This window comes from Lontra canadensis, unplaced genomic scaffold (assembly GCF_010015895.1).
Source record: "Lontra canadensis isolate GAN:19392208 unplaced genomic scaffold, GSC_riverotter_1.0 scaffold54, whole genome shotgun sequence".
Classification (NCBI taxonomy): domain Eukaryota; kingdom Metazoa; phylum Chordata; class Mammalia; order Carnivora; family Mustelidae; genus Lontra; species Lontra canadensis.
Window position 1 is genome coordinate 5428797 of NW_022631048.1, and position 24956 is coordinate 5453752.

At 46.8% G+C, this 24956-nt stretch overlaps 1 protein-coding gene across 1 annotated transcript in view; it reads right to left on the reverse strand.

Annotated features, from left to right (window-relative positions):
- Nucleotides 1-13367: 13367 nt before the first annotated feature.
- Nucleotides 13368-24956, reverse strand: part of EGFR (epidermal growth factor receptor) — a 198294-nt gene continuing 186705 nt past the window's right edge. The window contains exons 21-28 of the mRNA XM_032874987.1: nucleotides 24002-24157; nucleotides 23033-23108; nucleotides 19713-19859; nucleotides 18190-18287; nucleotides 16840-17007; nucleotides 16414-16461; nucleotides 15593-15695; nucleotides 13368-14873 (exon numbers count right to left, since the gene is read on the reverse strand). Of these exons, the coding sequence (XP_032730878.1) occupies nucleotides 14515-14873; nucleotides 15593-15695; nucleotides 16414-16461; nucleotides 16840-17007; nucleotides 18190-18287; nucleotides 19713-19859; nucleotides 23033-23108; nucleotides 24002-24157 (1155 nt within the window). The 3' untranslated portion in view covers nucleotides 13368-14514. The remainder of the gene's footprint in view (nucleotides 14874-15592; nucleotides 15696-16413; nucleotides 16462-16839; nucleotides 17008-18189; nucleotides 18288-19712; nucleotides 19860-23032; nucleotides 23109-24001; nucleotides 24158-24956) is intronic.

Genomic DNA, 24956 nt, shown 5'->3' on the forward strand with positions numbered 1-24956 from the left:
AGGCAGATGCTTAACCGACTGAACCACCCAGGTGCCTCCCAAAACACCCTCCATATTTTTCTGTGGCTGATGCCTCTAGCCAGTAAACTTAAAAAATATTGTTTTATGTCTTAAGTTTTAAAATGTTTTGTACTAGAACTTTGATCTAGAATGGCCAACACCTGGATACAAGATCCAAACAGAAATTTCAGGTTATAGTTGGACCTCAAACTGGAGAAGATGTGTCCTCTCACTGAAGGCCTCTGTTGTTCCCTAATCTCTTGCTCTTAAAACAAAGAAGACTTTTGTTACAGACTCTGTTGTCCTTCCCAAATTTGTATGTGGAATTCCCCCCCATGTGATGGCATTTGGAGATGGCTTTCAGGAGGTCAAGTTAGGTGAGATCACTAGAGCAGGGTCCTCAGGATGGGATTAGCGTCCCTATCAGAAGAGATAACAGATGGCTTGACTTCTCTGCCATGTGAGGACACAGCGAGATGGTTGTTCTCTGCAAGTTAGGAAGAGGATGCTCACCAGGAGCAAATCAACCAGCACCTTGATCTTGGGTTTCTCAGACCCTAGAACTGTGAGAAATACATGTCTTTTGTGTAAGTTGTGGTTTTTTTGTGTGTGTGTATGTGGCAGCCCGAGCTGAGAAAGGCACTGTCACACTAGAGGGATTCTGTCATCCCACGCTGTGTGTCCATCCTTGGTCATCACAGGAACCCATGCACTCAGTCCCCAGTGTTCTCTGCCCACCACATCCTCCCTGCCACCCACGGTGCCCGAGGACTGCGTTCTCCTTCCATTGATGGCTTTCCCAGGAGGTGCTGCCACGGGCTTTTTGTTGGGGAGAGAGATCAGGAAGAAGAGAATGCTAAAGTAGAAATTGCTAAATGTCTCCTTGTGACTGGAGGGAAGGGAAAGATAATATAATGACATACATTAAATTTTGTCCCAACATGATTGCTAAAGTAATAATCTATTCATTATAAAAATCCAAACAACACAGAAGTATAGAACATAAAAAGTAAAATTCCCTCCTTGCCACTTCATTGTTGATGTTTTGCTCCCCACTCACCACAGGACTCCGCCATAATGGGGAGACGGTAATATTTCCAGATGGCCTCCAGACTGTGTATGTATGTGTGTGCACGTGCACATTCACATGGCAGGTATATACACAAACAGAAGGTTTTTGAAAAACCAGAAATATTATTCAGCATCTTGCTTTATTTCATTTAAAACTACATCATGAGAATATGCCTCCATGCTACTGTACGTAGATTTATTCTGTTCTAACAACTGCACAGAATTCTGTACTATCATGTTCCATGATTTATTTGATAATTTCCCTTTTGATGGACCTTAAAAACTTTGTTTTTCGCCTATTACAAATAATGTCTTGGTGAACATCCTCATTCATACATCTTTGCCTAGTTGTTTGAAGATTTGTCTTAGCTCAGGCTGCCAAAGCAAAATACCATGGACTGGGTGGCTTAAACAACACACATTTACTTCGCACAGTTGTGGAAGCTGGGAGTCTGAGATCAGGATGTCAACATGGTTGGGTCTGGTGAGGTCTTTCTTCCAGGCTGGAAGAGAGTGAGGGAACTCTGGTCTCTTTATTTTCTTTCTTTTTTTTTTTTTAATATTTAATTTATTTAATTGACAGACAGAGATCACATAGTAGGCAGAGAGGCAGACAGAGCGAGGGGGGGGGAAGCAGGTTCCCTGCTGAGCAAAGAGCCCGATGCGGGGCTCAATCCCAGGACCCTGGGATCATGACCCAAGCTGAAGGCTGCCCCTTAACCCACTGAGCCACCTAGGTGCCCCTGGTCTCTTTATTTTCTTACAAGGACGCTAATCCAGCTTTACGACCTCCTCGAACCCTAATCACCTCCCAAAGACCCTACTCATTGGGGGTTAGGCCTTCAATATATGAATTTTAGGGGAGCCACATTCGGTCTACATTGATATTCACCAGGAATGAAGACATAATGTGTTTTTATAGTATTTCTTTGATTTTTGTACTATTCCAACCTTGGACAATGAATTGGGAAATTTCCCCATCTTCTTCTATGTTCTGAAATACTTTAAGTGTATAAAATTTAACTATTCTTTTCAGGTTCCCCAGAATACTCCCAAACTCTTTAGGTCTAGTGAAGTTTTTTAGGGATGGACATTTGCCATTTTAAGTTATCTTATGTTATTGGACTATATGAGAAACAGTGTTCCCCTCCAAATGCCTTTGTCCTTGACAGTTAAAGCCTGTGTGCTGTATTGGGTCAATTTCACTTAGGCTTGCCCTTGTGGAAATTGGTCAGTCAAGTGTAAGAGCACAAGAAAAGTTGTCATAGGTTAAAATATCCTTGTTGGTTCATCTCCCTATTTCTGTTAGAGTTCAAGAAATTTTATCTTATTTTTATTTAAAAATTTTTTAAAAAATTTTTTCAGTGTTCCAAGATTCATTGTTTATGCACCACACCCAGTGCTCCAAGCAATACATGCCCTCCTTAATACCCACTACCAGGCTCACCCATCCCCCCACCTAACCCTTCAGTTTGTTTCACAGAGTCCACAGTCTCTCATGGTTCATCTCCCCCTCTGATTTACCCCAATTCATTTTTCCTTTCCTTCTCCTAATGTCCTCCATGTTATTCCTTATGCCCCACAAGTAAGTAAAACCATATGGTAATTTACTTTCTCTGCTTGACTTATTTCATTCAGCATAATCTCTAGTCCTGTCCCTATTGATACAAAAGTTGGGTATTCATCCTTTCTGATGGCTACGTAATATTCCATTGCATATATGGACCATATCTTCTTTATCCATTCATCTGTTGAAGGGTGTCTTGACTCTTTCCACAGTTTGGTGATTGTGGCCATTGCTGCTATGAATGCTGGAGTACAGATGGCCCTTCTTTTTACTACATCTGTATCTTTGGAGTAAATACCCAATAGTGCAATTGCAGGGTCATAGGGTAGCTCTATTTTAAATTTTTTGAGGAATCCCCACACTGTTTTCCAAAGTGGCTGCACCAACTTGCACTCCCACCAACAGTGTAAGAGGGTTCCCCTTTCTCCACATCCTCTCCAACACTTGTTTTTCCCTGTCCTGTTAATTTTGTCCATTCTAGCTGGTGTAAGGTGATATCTGAATGTGATTTTGATCTCCCTGATGGCTAATGATGATGAACACTTTTTCATGTGTCTGTTAGTCATTTGTATGTCTTTTTTAGAGAAGTGACTGTTCTTGTCTTCTGCCCATTTTTTGACATGATTATCTGTGTTTTGGGTGTTGAGTTTGGGGAGTTCTTTATAGATCTTGGATATCAGCCCTTTGTCTGTAGTGTCATTTGTGAATATCTTTTTCCATTCTCTGGGTTGCCTCTTTGTTTTGTTGACTGTTTCCTTTGCTGTGCAGAAGCTTTTGATCTTGATGAAGTCCCAAAAGTTCATTTTTTGCTTTTGTTTCCTTTGCCTTTGGAGACATGTCTTGAAAGAAGTTGTTGTGGCTGATGTCGAAGAGGTTACTGCCTATGTTCTCCTCTAGGATTTTGGAAGATTCCTGTCTCACGTTGAGGTCTTTCATCCTTTTTGAGTTTATCTTTGTGTATGGTATAAGAGAATGGTCGAGTTTCATTCTTCTACACATAGCTGTCCAATTTTTCCAGAACCATTTATTGAAGAGACACTCTTTTTTCCACTGTATATTTTTTCCTGCTTTGTCGAAGATTATTTGACCCTAGAGTTGAGGGTCCATATCTGGGCTCTCTACTCTGTTCCACTGGTCTGTATGTTTTTGTGCCAGTATCATACTGTCTTGGTGATCACAGCTTTGTAGTAAAGCTTGAAATCTGGCAACATGATGCCCTCACCTTTGTTTTTCTTTTTCAACATTTCCTTAGCAATTCGGGGTCTTTTCTGGTTCCATACAAATTTTAGGATTGTTTGTTTCAGTCCTTTGAAATATGCCAGTGGGATTTTGATTGGGATGGCTTTGAAAGTATAGATTGCTCTGGGCAGTATAGACATTTTAAAAATGTTTATTCTTTTCATCCATGAGCATGGAATATTTTTCCATTTTTTTGTGTCTTCAATTTCTTTCATGAGTATTCTGCAGTTCCTCGAGTACAGATCCTTTACCTCTTTGGTTAGGCTTATTCCAAGGTATCTTATGGTTCTTGGTTCTATAGTAAATGGAATCAATTTTCTAATTTCCCTTTTTATAGTTTCATTGTTAATGTATAAGAAAACAACTGATTTCTATGCATTGATTTTGTATCTGGCCATATTACTGAATTGCTGTATGAGTTCTAGTAATTTAGGGGTAGAGTGTTTTGGGTTTTCCATATAAAGTATCATGTCATCTGTGAAGAGAGAGAGTTTGATGACTTCTTTGTCAATTTGAATACCTTTTATTTCTTTTTGTTGTCTGATTGCTGTTGCTAGGAGTTCTAGTACTATGTTGAACAACAGTGATGAGAGTGGGCATCCTGATGAGATGTAGTGATGAGAGTGGGTTCCTGATCTCAAAAGGAAGGCTGTCAGCTTTTCCTCATTGAGGATGATATTCACTGTGGGTTTTTCATAGACCGATTTTAAGACGTCAAGGAATGTTCCCTCTATTCCTATACCTTGAGGAGTTTTAATCAGGAATGGATGCTGTATTTTGTCAAATGCTTTTTCTGTATCAATTGAGAGGACCATGTGGTTCTTCTCTCTCCTTCACTGACTTGTTCTAGCACATTGATTGATTTGCGAATGTTGAACCATCCTTGCATCCCAGGGGTAAATCCTACCTGGTCATGGTGGATAATCTTTTTCATGTACTGTTGGATCCTATTAGCTAGGATCTTGTTGAGAATCTTGGCATTCATATTCATCAGGGATATTCATCTGAAATTCTCCTTTTTTGGTGGGGTCTTTGCCTGGGGTCTATTGCTGGCTTCATAAAAAAGAGTCTGGAAGTTTTCCTTCTGTTTCTATTTTTGAAACAGCTTCAGGAGAATAGGTAATATTTCTTCTTTGAAAGTTTAGTAGAATTCCCCAGGGAATCCGTCAGGTCCTGGGTTTTTGCTTTTTTGGGAGGTTTCTGATCACTGCTTCAATCTCATTACTAGATATTCGTCTATTCTGGTTGTAAGTTTCTTCCTGTTTCAGTCTTGGAAGTTTATAGGTTTCCAGGAATGCATCAATTTCTTCTATGTTGTTTAACTTACTGGCATATAACTGTTGATAATAATTTCTGATGGTAATTTCTATTTCCTTGGTGTTGGTCATGATCTCTCCCCTTTCATTCATAATTTTATTAATTTGGGTCCTCTTTCTTTTCTTTTGGATTAGTTTGGCAAGTGGTTTATTGGTCTTACTAATTATTTCAAAGAACCAGCTTCTAGTTTCATGTGTTCTACTATATCTCTAGTTTCTAATTCATTGATCTCTGCTCTAATCTCAATTATTTCCCTTCTTGTGCATGGGGTTGGCTTAGTTTGTTGTTGATTTTCCAGTTCCTTAAGGTGTAAAGAGAGTTGGTGTACTCGGCATTTTTCAACTTTTTTGAGTGAAGCTTGGATGGCTATGTATTTCCCCCTTAGGACTGCAAGTTCAAAGGATTTTAAATTATACAATAAAAAGGGATTAAAGAAGAGGGCTCTGGAGAAGTAGAAAAGGGGAAAGAAGCAAACTCTTTAGAAATAAAAACAATCAGCAAGGAGTGGCCCCCAAGTTCTCTATGGAGTAGAAGGGAAGATGGCTATTCCTTCTCCAACCTTCTCCACCTAGGTAGAGCATCACTAGATTTTTTAAGATCACTGTTTCAAGAAAGGAAGGATTATGCACTTTAGGATACTGAATTGGCCTTAAGGCTCCTAGAAACTCTGGGCCTCCCATTTTCTATTAAAGTTTCAGGTCCCATTTGCTTGAGCAGTACCATCTTCGGTCCCAGGTGTTGGGGACCCTGGCTTGTAGAGCTCCCCAATCTCCCCAGTCTGTTCCCTCACCCCCACCCAATCCATGGACTGTATCCTTTCCTGGGCAGGAAGCACCCACCCGTAGGCTGCCCTCCCCCTCCTGCACTTACTCAGGTACTGGGATTCTAGGGACTTCTTGCCCAAGTGCCCCTAGACTGGAAGCTTGCTCAGCATCTTCACCTGTGTAGACCTCCATGCCAAGGAGTGGCCCTGGAGTGACCTACATGGTGCAGGATTGAGCCCTGGGGGAAAACAGAGTGGTGGGCATGCCAGGTCCTCCGGTAGTCTTGTTCCAGACTACACACGTGACAGATTGAGGCTGAGGAATGCTCTTTGCTTGGATTTGCCTTCAAGAATTGGGTAAAGGATGGGACGCCCCGGTATCTCAGTCAGTTAAGCATCTGCCTTCAGCTTGGGTCATGATCCCGGGGTCCTGGGATCGAGACCCACATTAAGCTTCCTGCTCAGCGGGGAGTCTGCTTCTCCCTCCGCTGCTCGCTCTGCTTGTGCCCTTTCACTCTCGTGTGCTCTCTCTCTCACACAAATAAATAAATAAAATCTTAAAAAAAAAAAGAATGAGGTAGAGGATATATCTTTGTTTCTTGTAGACCCTAGAATCCAGTTTTTCTAGTTCAGTGTCCCAGGCAGGGAGAAGGGGATTCAAGGCAGAACTTGTAGAAGCACATCGGAGTATAGATGTGGTAGTCCTCCCATGATCTGTATCTCTCAGGACTCTCAGTGTGACTGATGGGGAGCAGAGGGGGAGGCTGCTTCAAGGTTTCATTTAGAAACCACAATTGTGTGCTCGTAGGATCTTTGCCATATTTTGTTTACAATTTTTGAAACTAGGGCTGAGATCAGATGTGATCTTAGGGCTTTCCTATTCAAGTTTTTAAATGTCCTTTCTGGATGTGGAGGCCAGACAGTTATAATTACTTTCACGAGATTATTGGCCCAGAGTAAAATCTCTTCAGGCTGAAACTCCATCTGCCTTGAGCTTTGGCTGGAATTATGGGGAGCGGGATACTGGGGGGTGGTGGAGACAGTGCTGTTAGTGAGTTTGCCCTGAGGTGAGGATGCTCCTGTTGGATGGCCATGGCCTTCCCTTGGTGGGTGACGCTTTAGGCTCGAGGCAGCCAGTGCCCCATAATACTCCTTGTCTGCCTCGTTTGCTGACACTCGTCTTTCTCTATATGGGACAAAACCCCCTAATCGAAGGCTTGGGGCTCTAAGAGGCTTATTCCTTCCCAAGGCACCTGACCATGCCAGGGTGTGGGGGTTCAGGAGGCCAGGAAGCCGGCGAAGCCTGGGCCCCCACGGGGACACTGAGAAGCTCCCAACTGGCTTACGCTTCAAGGACCTCGTTAGCCTGGAGTCCTGCTTCAGTGTGGATTGCGATGTGCTCCCAGCCCTCTGCATGTAGGCGCTTGATGATCTTCAGAATAAACAACGCAAAAACAAGGCTGTAATCTCCCTGGAGATGATGAGCGTGGACACTGAGCAGCAGGGGCGGCTGTGAGCCGGCAGAGGCCGATTTCCTGCTCTCAGTCCTCCTGTGTAACAGAAACAAGGTGGAGCATTGTGCACTGAGCAGCTGGTCCCGGGAAAGAATTGGGGGGAGCGGGGGGGTGAGTTTTATTCTCTGGAGTCAGAGCACGGAAATCAAAGAAACCTAAAGCCCTGTGGACTCTTCCAGGCCAGGGGGGCGGATTCTGGGTGCTAGCTCCACTCTCCAAAGCCAGCTTAAGACGTGCAGGCCCACGGCTTCCTGCCTGCGCACTCCTACCGTCCAGCTGCTGTGCTGGTCCCAATTTCCTGAAGCTGACCTCTCCTATTCTGTGGTGTCACCTGCTTCATCACCTGTGTGCATTTCCTCTGTTGTTGGGATGGGTTTAGAGCTCCTGATTCTGACTCGGGTTTGAACAGGTAAGAGGATGACTTATTCACTAACCCATTCAAGTACTTTACCGGAGAACCGGTTTTTATAGGGCTTTTACCTCAACCTGCACAGAACAATTCCCTCTGGGGCTGATGGTTACTTTCCTGGCTTACACGAAGCCTAGGCTACGGCATTCCCACCACAGGAAGGCCTCATGGAGTGGCAGGTCCCCAGCCTGGAAGGGCAGGCCGTGGGGAGGTGTGAGCCTCAGAGCCCAGCCCCTCTCACACGAAGGTGTGCTTCTTAGTTCCTCAGGTTTCTAGCAGTTAGCAGAATCAAAACAAAACTCCTGTTTGTTTTCGTGCCTGCCGTAGAAAAATCTCTCCTCTTGGCTCTGAGCTTCTCCACAATGGAAGTCAGGCAATGGTGGGAGATGGGGGCATTACTCTCCTTCCCTGGGCAGTATCTACACACCAGGGTCAGAACACACGTGGCTACAAAGCATGGCACTGAGGAGTGTTCCAGTCACACACAGGAAACCTCCAAATTTGAAAAAGCTACCAGACGGGTGCCTGGGGGGCTCAGTGGGTTAAGTGTCTGCCTTTGGCTCAGGTCATGATCCCAGGGTCCTAGGATCGAGTCCCACATTGGGCTCCCTGCTCAGCAGGGGGTCTGCTTTTCCCTCTGCCTCTCCCTCCACTCATTCTCTCACTTTCTCATTCTCTTTCAAATAAAAAAGAAATAAAATCTTAAAAAAAAAAAAAAAGTTACCAGGCCATTTGGGTGTAGACATGATGGTGGGAAAGGCTGGAGGGGTGCAAGGAGGATATGGGAACTCTGTACTTTCTGCTCAATTGTTCAGTTTTTGAAGTTAAAATTGCTCTAAAAATAAAGTTTATTTAAAAAGTTATCAAGAAGAACATCTACAGTAGGTCAGATATGATTATCAATTATTGTCAACGCTGCATTGTTAACAAAGGATACAATATGATTTATAAGGTAATAAGTAGAGCAATGAATAATATACATCTAATTTTTTATATACAATCAACATGTTCTGATCAACAGTGTAAACCACAGAAAAGAGAGTCTTGCTTTTCATCTGTACAAATATTGCTTTCATCACAGCAAAACTTTACAATGTTAAGACGTACCATACATAGAAGCTATCAAGCTCTTGCTTGCTCATTTCAAAAATGAAGTTACTGCTGTCTGTTGTTAGCCTGTTTACATGGTCACCTCTGATTATCAGCCATCAGATCTGTAGGATCTCTTCATTTCCAAAAGATGGTGTTATACACTGTAAGGTTATTTTGTAGCCAAATCAGGTCAAAAGGGTTGAAGAAATAATAAATGCACCTATTTTCCTTGCAGTTTTATCTGCTAGGTGATAGGTGGGGATTTGTGGCACTTCTGTGGGCAAATCCAACAGGACAGACCTGTGACCTCGGAGGTCACACCGTGATTGTACAGTTAAACATGGGAGAGAAAATAGTACAAATCACTTCGGGTATCTTCCCAGATAAAATTTATGAGGGAAATAGAAAAGTGTTTCTTAAAGCAAGAATCCTTTTCTCGGACTCCTGTTTATAAAAGCCATCCTACTGCTTATACAATCATTCTAATGTCTCCCCTTTGTAATGTAACTGATGTCTCAGGGTCTCCTCTGGCTCTGGGAAAGAAAGGTCACCAGGTGACCATGTCTCCACTCCTGGGAGCCAACCCCAGGTACCTGCACCAGCAGAATTTGCTGCAAGCCCAGCCACCCTAGGCTGGTGGTTCTTAGCCATGGCTGTGCACGAGAATGACCTCTAGGAGCTTTCCAGAGCAGAAATGCCTGGATTTCACCCATAAAGATTTGCATTTAATGAGTCAGAGGTCCAGCGGGGCCTCACTGGTTTCAGAAGCTCCCCGGGGGATTTCACTGTGCAGCCAGGGCTGAGAACACCCTTTCTGGGCTTGGAGAAGGGGGGCGGTGGGGGGAGCATCATGCACGGGCCTGGGAAACGTGGGCTTCATCAACATACTGAGTTACCAAGTTACCAAAACATGCTGACCGTGATTAGGGCTCTGCAGGCATTTCTAGTCTATTGGTAAATGCATAGCAACTGTAAATATAAAAATAATTTGTATCAAAGTCAGATTAGTATATATAAGCCAGCAAAGTGCTATATTATTGCTTTTCTTTACACTGACAGGATCTGTGTTCACAGTGAGACATTCTTTCCCTCCAACACGGCTGCCGACTTGACAGAACCCGCTTCAGAGCAAGACTGAGGCCACGTCACGTGTGCTTTTTACCTTCTCTCGTTTCACAAATACAAAAAGTGCTCTTCTCTTCTTTATTAGGACCATGACCCAGCTTGGCTCTACGATGAGGCTGTGCCCTTTTTATAAGACAGACAGACTTCCCCTGCTTGGATTAAATCCCTTTAAACAAAGATTTCAGTTTTGAATTTTGATTCTATTTGTCTTTCGAACCTTTCGTAGAAAAATGAGTTTTCCTAAAAACATACAAAGTTCAGTGCTACATGAGAGGATAATCGTCCTCAAAAAAGTTACAAAAATAGATTACCTTTTAAAAATCCTATCTGAACGCGTCTTTCGTAGTACAAAAAGGTATGCCCGATGGGGCAAGGATTTCTTTTCGGTAAGGTTTTACAGCCCTAGGCAAGGACATACAAACAGATCATTATGTTGTAATAAAAACGTGTACTTATCAAAAGAAAGGAATGCAAAGTAGACCTTAAGGGCAATTTCACCAGCTGTCACTTCCAGCAAGCCCCTCGTTCATTTTCTAACTTCTTAGGAAATCCACACCGTTTCAGGGCCCTATCAAGGCTCAGGTTTCATACTTGCCACTTACAGGATAAGCTGCTGGGGACAAAGAATTAGAGGCTTTGGAATAGTCAGTAGTAGCCAAGTCTCAGGAATACTAAGGACAGCTCATTGTTCTGTCCTTGCGCCGCCTCCTCTGGGAACCTTTACCTGACTCAGGCTTCTCCGTCCTCGCCAGCTGGGGGGCCCGCTGGGATGCCTGCGGGTCACCTCAGAGATGCGGGTTTCAACTCTGTTTGCCCACTAGGATCACACGGGAAGCCCCTATGTCTGATTGTATTGGTCTGGGGAGACTGGGCCCCCCCCCTTTTTTTTTCTTTTTTAAAAATTTGATTGTGTTATGTTAGTCACCATAAAACGCATCATTAGTTTTTGATGCACTGTTCCAAGATTCATTGTTTATGGCAGCCCCTTCTTTTTAAGGTTGGCAGAGAGGACGAGAACTGTGAGTCGCCATAATCCAACGGCTTCACCTCTGCTTGAGGAACCCGAGGTCCGGTGACTGTGACAGGTGAGTGAGATGCCATCAGCCGAGGGACAGGTCTCCACCCACCCACTGGCCTTTCCTTTTCACCAGTGGTTCCCCAAACTTTGGAGCTCATCACAATAACCTGGGGAAGTTCTGAAAGGCCGCTGGGCCCAGGCTGCACAGGAGGAAAATCAAATCAGAATCTTTGAGGTCGGACCCTGGGAGATCCCGGAGAGCAGCCAAGCTCGAGAGCCAGTTCATTTATGTCTGCAGTTGGGGGGTGGGGGGCTAAAGCCCCAAATGAAGAACTTGCAACTTGTCATCAAACGATGTCCCCACAGTGCTCCTCGTTACGATAAAATCAGCGACAACTGGGACTCAGCACATCTAGAAGTTGGAAGATTCATCTTTTTTACTTCATGAGGTGACAGAAGTGTTACTTATAGGGCATGAGTGCAGGGACTCCTGAGTTTATAGGAGAGGTGTCAGGACGTGGGCCCACTGTCAGCGTCACCTGAACTGTCTCCAAAGGCCAGATCTCAGGCGGGGCCATGGGCTGACTGAGGAAGGAACGGACTCTTTGTAGGGTCTTAGGACCTGGGCTCAATAAGGAGGAACGGAAGAGATGTGGTATAAACTTTGAACTCTGGCCAAGCAGGGCCATGAGGTGGAAACACTGGGGCTCTGGGGGGCCCTCCTCTCCTTGTCCGCCCATAGTGATGGTGGGGGTCCCTGACTGGTGGGCTCTGCTGTCTCGGGCTGTGAGGCATCTGCAAGCCCCCCTGCACAACCATGGGGAGGCTATCGTGGGAAACACAGTTTTCAAATTGAGGATTTAGCACCTAGATTTTATGCAGGAAAACTGAAATACAAAGGAGAAAAAGCTTGAATAGTTTTTGCTGTTTTATTATGTTATAGTAAAATATTGCAAATTACAAAAATACTAGGATTTAACTGCTACAGTCGGACTGACATACAGTTGCTCTTCCTCACCAATCACTTGCTTCTTGATGAAAAAGTGGTAATAAAATGTGCATCAGTCTCTTTCCCAGGGCCAAAGAAGATTCTGGCTAAAATATTTATGTTCTAAGGCAAATAAGTAACAAAAGTGATTTACTGACAATGGCATAAAATTCGAGAGTCTTAGAAATGTTTAATCTTTTCAAGAATCATTTTCAGATCCCCAGGGAGGGACCCCCCCCCATGTGGGGTGTTGGGGGAATGCCACAAGCTAGTTCCCAGGCTTACAGGGACAGCTTGTTAAGATGCACGAATGTGGCCTTTCTCCTACTTTTTTAGCAATTTCTCTGGCAGATGCTTTCTTGGTCAAGGTTTCGTCTGTCGGGAGCGCACTTCCATTTCCCTCATGGCTAAGACCCTGGTCATATTTTGGCCCAACTCCACCACTCCCTCCCTGACGAGCCTTCCAAGGCCCTCCCAAGGCAGGACGCACTCTTCCCTGCCCTGTGCTGAGTGTGCTTGGCTGACACGTCTTGCCTACCCTCTGTTGTACTGTGTTGTGTTTGAGTTAAGTCAATTCCCTTTGCTAAATTGTGAATTTCTTGGAATCAGGGATAATGTTTTATTTATTTTTAGGTCTTCAGAGTCTATGCTGGGCTGGTAGAGGTGCTTAAGAGTATCTGAAAACACAGAGGAACTGAACTAAATAGAGTTTATATTTCCATCGGAACAAAGTCAATATATTGGTAACAAAACTGTAGGGCCGATCCAAGAGTCGATACTTTAACAGCGAAAGGGAAATCTTGTACGTGTGTAGGTCTGAACACATCCATAGGTCAGAAATACGGTCTGAAACATCTTTTCCGTGAAAGACTAAGAGGGTTTAACACCTGTGTACAAAGGACTGCCATGAACAAGTCAGGCTGCGAGGACATGGGAGGTGGAAAAGCACTCCGGGTCCTAAATTAGCTGGATCCTCCAATGCTAGGGAAACTTTTAGGAGGGAATTTGTTTTCTTTCAAAAAACGATCTGTAGATATTGTTAAGGCATTGTCATGGATTTCAAGCTCTGATTTAATATTTACCGCTTTAATTCCCCCGATGCATAGTGTTAACTTTATTTCACCCTGTGAAATGTGCCCCTAGGAGCGAGGGCTGTCAGTTCCTGCTTGGTGGCCCCGGAGCCTGGATCCCTTCATTTTGGGGCCTTGGGGACAGCCTACCAGAGAAGTGGGGGGGAAGTACCCTTTGAGTAAAAAAAAACTTCTATAGTAAAATAAAAAGGAAATTGTCTCCCATAAGCCTAATTTGGTAGTGGTGGGGGGGTGGTGGGGTGGGAGGCTCCATGAGTTTGAGAAGGAGCGTCTCATTTCTGCAGTGTCCGGACAGATGCCCATTCATTCCCCAACCCCCAGAGGACTTGACGTATTTCCTCTGAGACTCAAATTTGGGAGCCACGTTCTCGTGTGAACTTTTGCATTATCGTTCCAACATGATTAAAGGCTACCGGATTGAACACTGATCAAACGTGAGCTGGTCCAGGTTCTAGTGTGATGTACCGTCTCCTCTCACCAACAGGGAACTCCTACCGAGCTTCCAAACAGTGGAATGGAAAAGAAACAAGTAAGTCCAATACTTATAGCTAGAAAACGCTGGTCAACCAAGGGAGAGTAAGTACCATGAAGACATTTATATAAAAAGAAGTCCGAAGAAGAATTCTACCCCTTCCGTTTCTTTTGCATTCGGGAAGGGTTCAAAGTGGCTTATCCTCTTGAACGTGCTATGATTTGCTACAGTATCAACCAGTCTCGCTTACGACACAGAGTACTTCCTAGTTTTTTAAAAAAATTGTCTTGCAGTGGAAGAATCTTGGAGCTAGAGTCAGTGGAATCAGTGTTAGCTGGAAGGCTCTGACCCTTGCTTCTTGGTCACAGTTGGGCCTGGATCAACTCAGTGCAGCCAGTACTATGAGCAAGAAGCTCCTTCCTCGTTGGAAACGCCCAGGAGAAATAAAATCAATAATGACAATTAAAAACCCCCAGGGCCCCCAAGCAATAAAACTCCTTATGCAGATTTTTTTTCTTTTCTTTTTCTTTCTTTTTTTTTTTTTTAATCAAATATACCTCACTGAAAGGCGAACTTCTGCCCAAAGAGAATATTCCTGCCGGATGCCTTTTAGTGGCGGTCTCACAGTTTGAAGACAAAGGAACTTCCCAGCAACTTCCCAAAGTGCATCCGAGGAGGGGGCACTTCCTGGGTGAAAGATGGGTCCTTAGGAGCAAATATGGCCAAACCGGTCCACGGGCCCAGGAGTCAACGAGGGCGGGACTGTCAGCACTGGAGTTGATGCTGTGGCTTGGTCCCAGGGCGGGTGACACATCCGAGACTCTTATGGCCAATGCTATCGTCAGTGGTCATGCTCCAATAAACTCCCTGCTCGGCGGGGCTACCCGCAGGTAGTCCGCGTTTTCGGCCGCAGGGCCCTTGAAGACGCCGTTGGACTTGGCTTCCTTGGGAAAGAAGTGCTGCTGGTAGTCGGGGTTGTCCAGGCTGACCTGGGGGTTGCCTTTCTGGGCCCAGAGGCCGGGGCCACCGAGTGCGCTGCTGATGCAGGGAGGGATGGTGTTGAGATACTCAGGGTTGTCCACGGCGTTGCTGTGGGGGTTTTGGTAGTGAGCGTCTCTGCCAGGAGCGGGGTTTAGAGGCTGATTGTGATAGACAGGATTCTGCACGGAACCTGCCGGCCTCTTGGGGACGGACTGGTTTATGTATTCTGAAATGGAAAAGAAATCACAGGTGAAGTGATCGGCCAAGCACCAGCCTCAGCGGACTCCATGGTGCATCTGAACCCCGCTAGTTTTCTCCCACAAGACCACAGAGCGTCGGGCGTCTGGCAAGACGACAAGCTCACTGGTGCTGCAAGGGAAACCGTGTTCTTGTCTCTAGTTCTCAAAGCAATGGGCACATCGGTCTCTTGCCAATTTAACGTTCTCAGAAGGATACCCTGCCTTGAGATGCATGTGTGCCCACGGGAACATCAGGGATAAAGCTGAGACTAGGCACATGCATGTGTCACAGGCCAAGAGTGGAACCAGGGTCAGATGTGTCACATGCACGCGTACACAGACACACTCCTCCACACATGCTCACACACTCACGGACACACAATCATACCCACACACTCCTGCTCTCACACACACACACACACACATCTTTGATGTTTGCTTCAAATTCTAGAAAATCTGCGAACTGGTCCTAAAACCACACCTCCCAGCTGGACGCCACTTGAGTCCAACACAAAGACCCGAGCGCGTGCGTCGTTTTGTGTTTCTCTGCCTCTTCCTCCCCACAGGTGTCTGCAAGCTTGCCACAGTCTCCACTTCTGGACTGGCTTGAGGAAGCAAGCGGCCTGAGCCCAGGGGATGGAGGCTGGCCCTGCTAGATGCGGGGGCCAAGGTGGGTGACCTTCCTTGTCCAGGGTAAGCCACTCACCGGGTGCTGGGAGAAAAGTGTCATCTATGTTGTCCTCAGTCAAAGTGCCAGTGGGGTCTGAGCTGTACCGCTGCAGGAAGCTGTCTTCTTTGAGGGGACAGCTCTGAGGGGAGGAAATAAGGCAAGGTCACTCCAGTCAGTGCTGCTCAATGCGTATAAAAATCACCTGAGCTTCTGTTGAACTGCAGCTTCTGATTCAGTGTGGTCCAAGAAAGTGCCTGGGAGTCTGCATTTCCGACTAGCCCCCAGGGGACGCCCATGCAGGGGGACGCCCATGCCGGGGGCCCACAGACCACAGGTCGAGTGGCAAGGACCTGGTCGGTGCTGTGCAGTAGGGTTTCTGGCAATGACAGAAATGTTCTATGATCTGTGCCCTCCCAGACGGTCACCGATTTAAACTGAAGTTGATGCAGGGGGCCGGGGGCTTCTATACTGGGAAGTGTCAGTCTAGATCAAGCCTTCGTGGCAAGCATCAGCACCCCCGGAAGGCTGGATCGGACACGGATCGGGGCTGGCTCTGCCCCTCGCATTCCTACTTCAGCAGGTGTGGGTCGGGGGCTCGGCAGTTCGCACTTGGAACCAACCGCCAGGTGCTGCTGCTGGAGGTCCACGAACCCCATTTTGCACAGCGCTGGCCTAGGTGAGAGCTGCCTGCTGGCCTCAGGGCAGGGGCTCAGGACAACCATACAGGAGAAGGAAGGAAGTAAACACAGGAAAGAAAACCAAGATTTGTTGGGGGTAGGATGGGCATTTTCTATGTGCAATAGAGCCATGACACAGAGCTGTTACTTAATTCGGGTTTATGAGGTGTTCATACGTACCCCGTTTCTGTCAATGCAAGCCACGGTGGAGTTGTTGCTGGTGGCGCTCTGGAAAAGAACCGAAGGTGCTGAGGGTCCACGTGCCTTGTCTCACCCACGCCCACCGAATGCAGGGCCTGGGGCCTCACGGGGCGGGTGTCACTATGGGGGCTTAACGTTGTCCTGACCCATTAGCTTTAGAAAAACTAGGTTTAGTTCGGACTTAATTCTGGTCCCTAGTAGACCTGAAAAGACTACGGCCCAGTTACTTCAAGGCCATAAAAGAACTAATACACCTGACTGATTCGTTCTGAGTCTGGCCTGACCATTTGCTTAAAACGGACTTCTTTGTCTCCCTGTGAGTTCTGCTGGGGGGGGTACCATTTTCTCTAAGCAACTCATTCAACCCAGCAGACACCGTGCTTGAGAAGGGGGCGCATTTCGTACCAGAGAGCTCAGGAGGGGAGTCCGGGATGTGGAGGGGCTGTGGAAGAAGCCCTGCTGGGGAATGAGGTACTCATCGGCGTCCACCACGTCCTCCATGTCCTCTTCATCCATTAGCGCGCGGTAAAAATTGGAGTCTGTCGGGCTCGGCAAGTGCATTCTCTCATCTCCCTAGTGCAGAACATTTTGAGATGATCAGTAGGGCCCTGAGAGGCGCCAGTCCACAGTTTGGGCAGATGCCTCTTTGTTGGGCACTTGGTTTATAATAAAATCAGTCCGATTCTCCACAGAGTAGCGGCTTCCTCCCCTCCCCCACATGACAGGAAAATACTAAAAAATTCTCCGATGTTTAAAAGCCCCTAAATGAAACAGAAACAGCTTAAGAGGAAGAAGAAAGGGATAGAGCAGAATTTATGGAGGGTGAGTTTTGCTGTTAGGTGCTGCCATCTTACAGTTTATGGTAAGAAATGTGTTGGAATTCCCAGCAGAGACCTTTTAAACCCTTGGGATCTCCTAGGGGAGGAGAGTGGCAAAGGTGTCATTGTTATGTTAACCAGGGGCTTTAGGCCCACACCTAAGGATGGGGGTGGTTGGAGGGGTGGGGATGGGGGAGTGGGGGGGCCAACCCAGAGATGAGCGGACTGGACCTCTAGGTCAGCCACACCCCCTGATGTCCTGGAACGGGGGAGGGGCTGGAGGTGGACTCAATCACCGTTTGGCCACTAGTTGAACCAGCAATGCCCATTTAATGAAGACGCCATAAAACCCCATAGGGTCTGGGTTCAGAGAGCTTCTAGGTTGGTGAACACTTGGGAGTTTGGCGACAGCCACCCAGCGTGAGTAAGGGAATTGCTTGCTGGGAGTTGCATGGAGACCCCCTTTTCCCCACTCCCCCACCACTAGCACCAGAATTGCTGAGCAGAATCTTCAGGGGCTATGCAAATTATTTTGCATACATGACCTCACAGCCCTGTGAGTTTGGTTTTGTTGACCTAAAGCGTTAAGTGGACACTCAGGGGTTTGAAGGCAGATTTGCTGCCATGAAGGGCCTGCTTCTCCATCAGACGGAGCTGAGGCTCTGGCTGACCAGAATATGAAGATGGCACATGGAATGAGCATGTCTGGACGCTAGGATTCAGCCGGGAATGGCAAATGGGGTCGGGGAGGGGCGGGGCACCACAGAGGAACTCCACTCCGTTCAGTGGGGCCATGTCTAGTTCTAAGGCGCTGAGGGTTTAAGGACGGGGCCTGGGAGACAAGGAAATGGAATGGGCATGCAGTGGAACACAGTGACATTGGACGCTCATGAGAGGGACTCCTCCCCGTGCAAGTTCTGAGGCTGTGATCTGGTACCTGGATGACAAGGTAGCGCTGGGGGTCTCGGGCCATTTTGGAGAATTCAATGATCAGTTCACGGAATTTGGGACGACTGTCAGCATCTATCATCCAGCCTGGGGAAGGAATGAGGAAAACAGCGCAATTAGACCCCGAAAGAAATGGTAAAGACGGCATTGCTTCCAGGAGGCATTTATGGTGAGATCCTTTCAGGCAAGTAAGGGATGCAGAAACCAAATCTTTGTGACGGGCTTTGTAGTCCTGGCACCCTAGCGCTGATCCCAGTTTAAAGACCATGATGACACAAAACACTTGAATCAGAATGCCAGCAACATCGTCTAATTTTCAGTGCCTACTCTTCCTGGGGCCGGAGTTCTGGAATTATCACCGTAAGTGTTCCGGCAGCCTTGCATGCATCGCTGTTTGTGGACTACTAAGACTGCAGGGAGCCTGGCGTCCGGGGTCTCTGGCTCAGTCCTCACGGGGCATCCACTTTCATCTAGACTCGCTTAGCCGTCTTGCCAACTGGAAACTAGACTCAATTTAGGGAAAGTTAGGGACTTTCTTTAAGAGCCTCCAGGTTTGGGAACTCCACACCCTAATGCTTTCATTGTCTTACGTTGGCAGTAACAGAGCACGCAAGTGAGGGGGCGTCGCAGTGCCTTCCCTAGGATCGAAGTCGGGATTGAACAGCTGGAGGAACAGCGATCAGCTGGCAATCCTCGTCTCTCTCGAGGGCTCACATTTATTTTTTATCAGCAGGATGTCAGGTTATTTTAGGACAGACTGCTATGTGACCTCAGACAAACCGTGTGACCTCACTGGATCCCAGCTTCCTCAATCCACAGCAAGGAAGTTAAAAGTAGGTTAACTCTGTGGTCTGAAGTTGGAAAGGCATTACTATTTACATGGACTTGGCCCCGTCCTACTCCGTGTGCTACCTTCTCCTGCAAGTGCCCGTGACACGTGGAATGTCACCTTCAGAGCCTGCTTAACTTGTCCTTCTGGTGGAACAAGAGCACTGACCAAGTTAGACACTCTTATTTAGATTAAGATGTTTACTTGCTACGCTGCAAAAGACCTCATGTAGATCTATTATTTGAAAAGGGTTAAGTCAAGGCAGAATTGTCGCTTCTACCAGCCTCGTGGGCTTCTCCTTGTTAGGTGTTTAAAAACATTCGGTCTCTCCAGTAACAGGTTTCAAAATGTGCAACACTGTTTTCATTGAGCAACTCAGAGAACAGAATATTTTGATGGTTTCTGGGGGAATTTGGTTTTATTTATTTGCTTGCAAACATGGGCACATGCCAGGGCACTGCGCTCAATGGGTCAAGCAAAGGCTTCCTGAAGAATGCTGGGGGAGAGTTTACAGACGTTTCTGGGTTTCGGTGCCGCTGTAGAGAACCGGGACGAGGTTTTTTCAGGGAATCAAAGGTCTCAATCTTTTGGCTAAGGGCGGCAACACCTTTCTAGGCACCATAAGGCACTGTGAGTGCTAACATCCAGGTATGCTAGCATGGATGGCTGCGGCAGTCACTCACACTTGACCATGATCATGTAGACATCGATGGTGCATATGGGTGGCTGCGGGAGGCGCTCTCCTTTTTCCAGGATGGTGGAGATCTCGCTGGCGGGGATTCCGTCGTAAGGCTTGGACCCGAAGGTCATCAACTCCCAAACGGTGACGCCTGAGAGGATGAGAGAGCTGCTTTATGAGTTGGTAATAATCACCACGCCTTGTCTTTAGTCATCATTTAAACGTTTCTGATCTTTAAAAACCTATGTTTCTGTGGCTTTGAGCAATTTGCCTGATAGCTGGAAGCCTCAGTACACCTTTCTGTATAGTGGGATAATGACGGTATCTGTCTTACGGGATAGTTGTGCAGATCAAAGAAGAAAAAGCAACTGAAAAGTTCAGACAATGCCTGGCAGATAGTAAGTGGCCAATAAATGTTAAAACTTGAGTGATAGCAACAATGACAAGTCAACCACTATAATGACATAAGGAGCAGGAGTTACACACTCAGAACATCTGCCCTAAGCTACTTGTGTCTATGGAAGATGGAGACCGCAGACAAGGTTGTACACTGCACATTTAAAAATAATAAAAATTGGGAACCAGAAAACTCTACATTCCTTTTAAAAAACATCAAAACCCCATACTTTTTGTTTCAAAAATCAATAAAATCCATCGTCATGATTTAAAAAAAAAAAAAAAAGCAGTACTTTTAGACTTGGTGTTTTTCCAGACCATCCCTGAGTTCTGATGATTCTTCTATCTCTATGCCTTTCTTGTTGGGATTCTCTGCTCTAGAAATCCCCACCATGAAGGTGCCCTGGGGTGACTCTAGAGGTGACCCCAGTGGGATGGAGCCTGGGTCCCCAGACTACACAGGAAGGGACCAGACACGGGATCCTGCCAGTTTCCTGATCTCCAGCTGGTCTAATGATCCATTTTCTCTAGAGCTGGCCTCTAAATACATAGTCCCACAGGTCAGCCTGGATTATCCAGAGGCCGTCCCAGAGCTGAATGACCTGAATTCAGAGCATGCAACTTTGAAGAATGAAGCAAAGTCATGGTCCAAGGGCAAGAACACAGATTCTGCTGTCCCTCCTCACCACAGCGTCAACATGGGCTTGATGAAAAAATAAAATCTCATTTCCAGATCCACGAAGTCAATTCATCCTAACGAGGTTTAAACATTATGTTAAACACGTACAATGCCTTCCTGTGGGACAGCAAGCTCTCCAGGTTTGGGGACAAATGGTAAGAGAGAAAGTGGTGTGCATACCTGGTGGTGGCTTTTGAGAGGGCCTGGAACGAGGCAGGCATTCTCTCTTTTCCACTCCTAAGTGGAATGCATTCGTACCTAATTTATTAAAATATTCTGTCTTGACTGGAGACTAGGGAGTGGAGTAATAGGATTTGTTTTTTAAAGATTTTTGTTTATTTGAGAGAGAGCACTGAGCATGCACAAGTGAGCAGGGGGTAGGGCAGAGGGAGAGACACTCCCTCAGCAGACTCTGCGCGGAGTGCGGAGCCTGACGCAGGGCTCCATTTCATGACCTGAGCTGGAATCAAGAGTGGGGCGCTTTAACTGACTGAGCCACCCAGGTGCCCCAATAAGATTTGTTTTTTTAAGCTAGAAATTCAGGTCTGTGGTTTAACAATTGCACTTACTGCCAGGGACAGCAGATTATAATCACCGAAAACACAATTTCCACCGAAATGAAACAACACACAGTCACTAGAGGGATGCTAACTTTCTGACACTGCTTGTAATCATCCAAAGGCAGGAAGTCGCAGAATTTAAGAGAGCTCTCATTTACTCAACAAATGAGGACCCACTCCAGACAGGAGGTGGGTTGGCCCATGCTGGCTGCCGCACGGAGGGCAAGGAGGGAAATGCAGCCTCGTGATTCTGGAAAGGCCGAAGGAGCCAGGCCGCTCAGGAGCTTGGGTTTTGTTTGGAACATATGTGGAAAACCAAAGAAGGCTATTAAGCAGAGAATTAAAAGTCTGCTATGGTTTAAAACTATTTTTTTGTCTGTTGTCTGGAGACTAGATGAATGTGTGCAGAATGAGGAGAGAGAAGAAGACCTGTCAGGAACCTGAGGGAAGGAGGTGACAGCGGAGTTGCCTCTGGACGGGACCTGGGAGCGGGAAAAGTAGCATTTTTCCCTGTCCCTCTTGGGGAACAGACACACTGTGAAAATGACTAAAACAACAAGGCATCAGAATAGCCTTATGTCCTTATCTAGTTCATTGGTTGCAGGCAGCTCTGCTCACAGGTACGTGTAAAAATTCACCTGTTCAGCGAGAAAGATCTCTGTCTTTGTAAAGCCTGCATCCTAGCAGAAGAGACAAAGATCCATGAAATTGAAATACATTTAGAATGTCAGGAAGTTAATAATGCTATGAAGGAAAAAAAGAACCTAAGTAGATGATGTCTTGAGTGATTTGTTTTTTTGTGATAACAACTGGATTCCTCTTGGAAATCTGCCTCAATACTACTCTCCCCAAACACCCATTTCTGCGGAGATGGGGTGGCCCCTCCTCATCCCCCCTGTGACTTGAGTAGTGGGGATAGATGCTAATTCACAGATAAATGCATCAGATGAGCTATTTCACAGGCTTCCAGCAGACTGCTGGACTTGTGACAGTGGGTTAGTGACACTTTCTTCAGTGGTGAGGCCCTTGTAGGCTCAAGACATCCTTTGTGCAAAGGCAATGAGGCAAGAAGAGGAAAGGCGTGTTGGGGAGGAGGGGCACAGGCCTGGGCAAGGCCACAGTGGGATTTGGAGGGTGAAGCATAGAATCCGTCCTGAGGAGATGTCTTCCCTAGAACTGCAAGCAATCACTATTTCCCTTGCTTATTTCCCCCCCCCCCCCCAGACACATCTCCCAGTGCACTCCTGTCAAGCCCTTCTCTCCAACACACAAAGACTTCCATTCACTGCATGAAACAGTGGCCACTGAGTTAGTCCATCACACAACCTCATGCTTCTCCCCGGAAAACCCCATTTGTCATCTCCCTTTGGTTCACTTCAAATCCATGACAAGAGGTCAAGTTTGGTCTGATGCTGCAGGTCTACACATTTCCTAAGTCCAAGCTCTCTCTCCCTCCGTTACCCGCTCTTGACAAGTTCACTGATCTCTCCAGTGACACGTAATGCGCTAGTTAGACCCAATTTCCTTTGTCATGTTTTCTTAGTAGAATAGACAGTGACTACTACGCTATTATTAGTTTCTGTCTTGGAAGAAAGTATTTGGATGACAGAGCATAGAATGTCAATCAACAAACAATTCAAGCCGGCTTCTGCTCAGTACGCATTCATTAGCATCAAGATTTTGACTCACCGTAGCTCCACACATCACTTTGGTGGGTATAAATTCGGTGTAAAATTGATTCCAAAGCCATCCACTTGATAGGCACCTTGGAATGATGAGAGAGGAAGTAATAAGCATTAGCTTCCCTCTGTTGCAAAAAATTAAATCACGTTGAAACAAATTACAAGCGACAAATGTGGGAAAGCCAGGACACTCCACCTTGATACCCCAGGATGAGTGCTCCCTCCCAGGAGGAGGAGCAAGTTTTTAAGCTGGTAGAAAACAGGGCTATTCTGTTCAGCCCCAGGTTTGGTTTCATGAAGGCCTCACCTGAGGACCTTTGGTCTGTGGGCTGTTCTGGTGAACTGGGTGCACATGCCAGGGGCTGGGGTTTCTGGTGATGCACGGTGGTCCCAGCCACCCCTCGATTATGCGTGTTTGCGGAGACCAGCTACTTGGAGCCGTCCAGGTCAGAGTGAAATTTAAGAGGGGTACAGCTGATTCAGAGCTACTGGAGGGCTTAGCATGGGCACTTGCACCTCTCCCCATGCTGGGAGAGAGTCCCCTGGAGGACCACCAAGTCTGTCTGGGAGGAGGGAGTCTAGGGAGGCTCCCAAGTGAGCCTTTGGAGCTCTAGGAATGGCATGGGGAGTTTTCCATATTTCTGAGATGTTCTCAGTAGCTGCATGCCACCAAATTAGCTGTGATATTTCCCAACTGCTCTTCTGAAGGGATTGGGCATGGAGAACCAACCTTGGCTAATGGTCACCCAAAGATGGAGCCGAGCTCGTGTTTATTTTCACTCTCTATTTTCACTCTCCCTGCAAATCCTGCTCTTAGAGCAGCCCCTCTGGTCTGTACTTCCAGAAGAGGACCCTGGCTAGACTCAGGTGTCCATGGCTGCTGCTGTGACCTCACCCAGAATGTTCTGAGAACGTCCCCTCCATCGGTCAGTCTGCTGGCGAGTGAATGCTCGCCGATCTACGAGCCACGTCTTACCTTGCCTCCTTCCGCATGGTATTCTTTCTCCTCGGCACCAAGCAGCTTGGCCAGCCCAAAATCTGTGATCTTGACGTGCTGTGGTGTCTTCACCAGGACATTTCTGGCTGCCAGGTCACGGTGCACCAAGCGCCGGTCCTCTAGGTAGTTCATGCCCTGCAATATGGGGCCATGCAGTGAGGGAACGCATGGCTTAGCAGACTGCCCTGGGGAGCACAGAGCGGGGTTCCACCACGGATGGCATGGTTCTGCTCTGTGGAAAGCAGGCGCCTGTGCACAGGGCTCTGACGTCCTGTTCCCCCCAGACTTGGAGCTTTCCGAACTGGGGGCTGTGTCTGCCCTCGTCTCTGTGCTTCGCCTGATGGACACAGTCCCTTGCACCTTGTGAACACTAGTAACTACCAACTGAGTAGATGCAAAGACAAATTAAGGAGGATATCATGAGCTACTGACTTGCTAACTTTCCTCCAGCCAGTAACTCGTTTTAAACCCAGATGAACCAAGTATTGGAGGGTAGTGATGGAGCAAGAGCTCTGCTGTCGGGCTGAGACCTGGCTGGGAGCTTGTCTGGAACTTGGCAACCGTGCCCCTGCCTGGGGTCGCCCTCCCTACGCGCAGCTGACCTGGAAAGCAGGGAAGGTAAAGCCGCTCCCCAGGCTGGGAAGCCTTGCACCCCTCATGCTCTCCCACACTACTTGCTGTGATTCGCTACCAATGGATGACATTTTTTTTTTCGAGTGTTATTTCCTCGTTTTTAAAATTGAAATCACATGGACATTGAATTTGCTTTGACAGGTGGCACTTCCCTCTGCCGACCCTAACCCTGTCCCGATCAGAATCACAGTTGAGAGAAAGACTATTTGAGAAGCGCCTAGCACGGTGCCTGACACGTGAATTCCCGGAATTATTCCCCCTCAAGTCCGGTCCTTGCCCACAGTCTTCTTGGCGGCCGTCA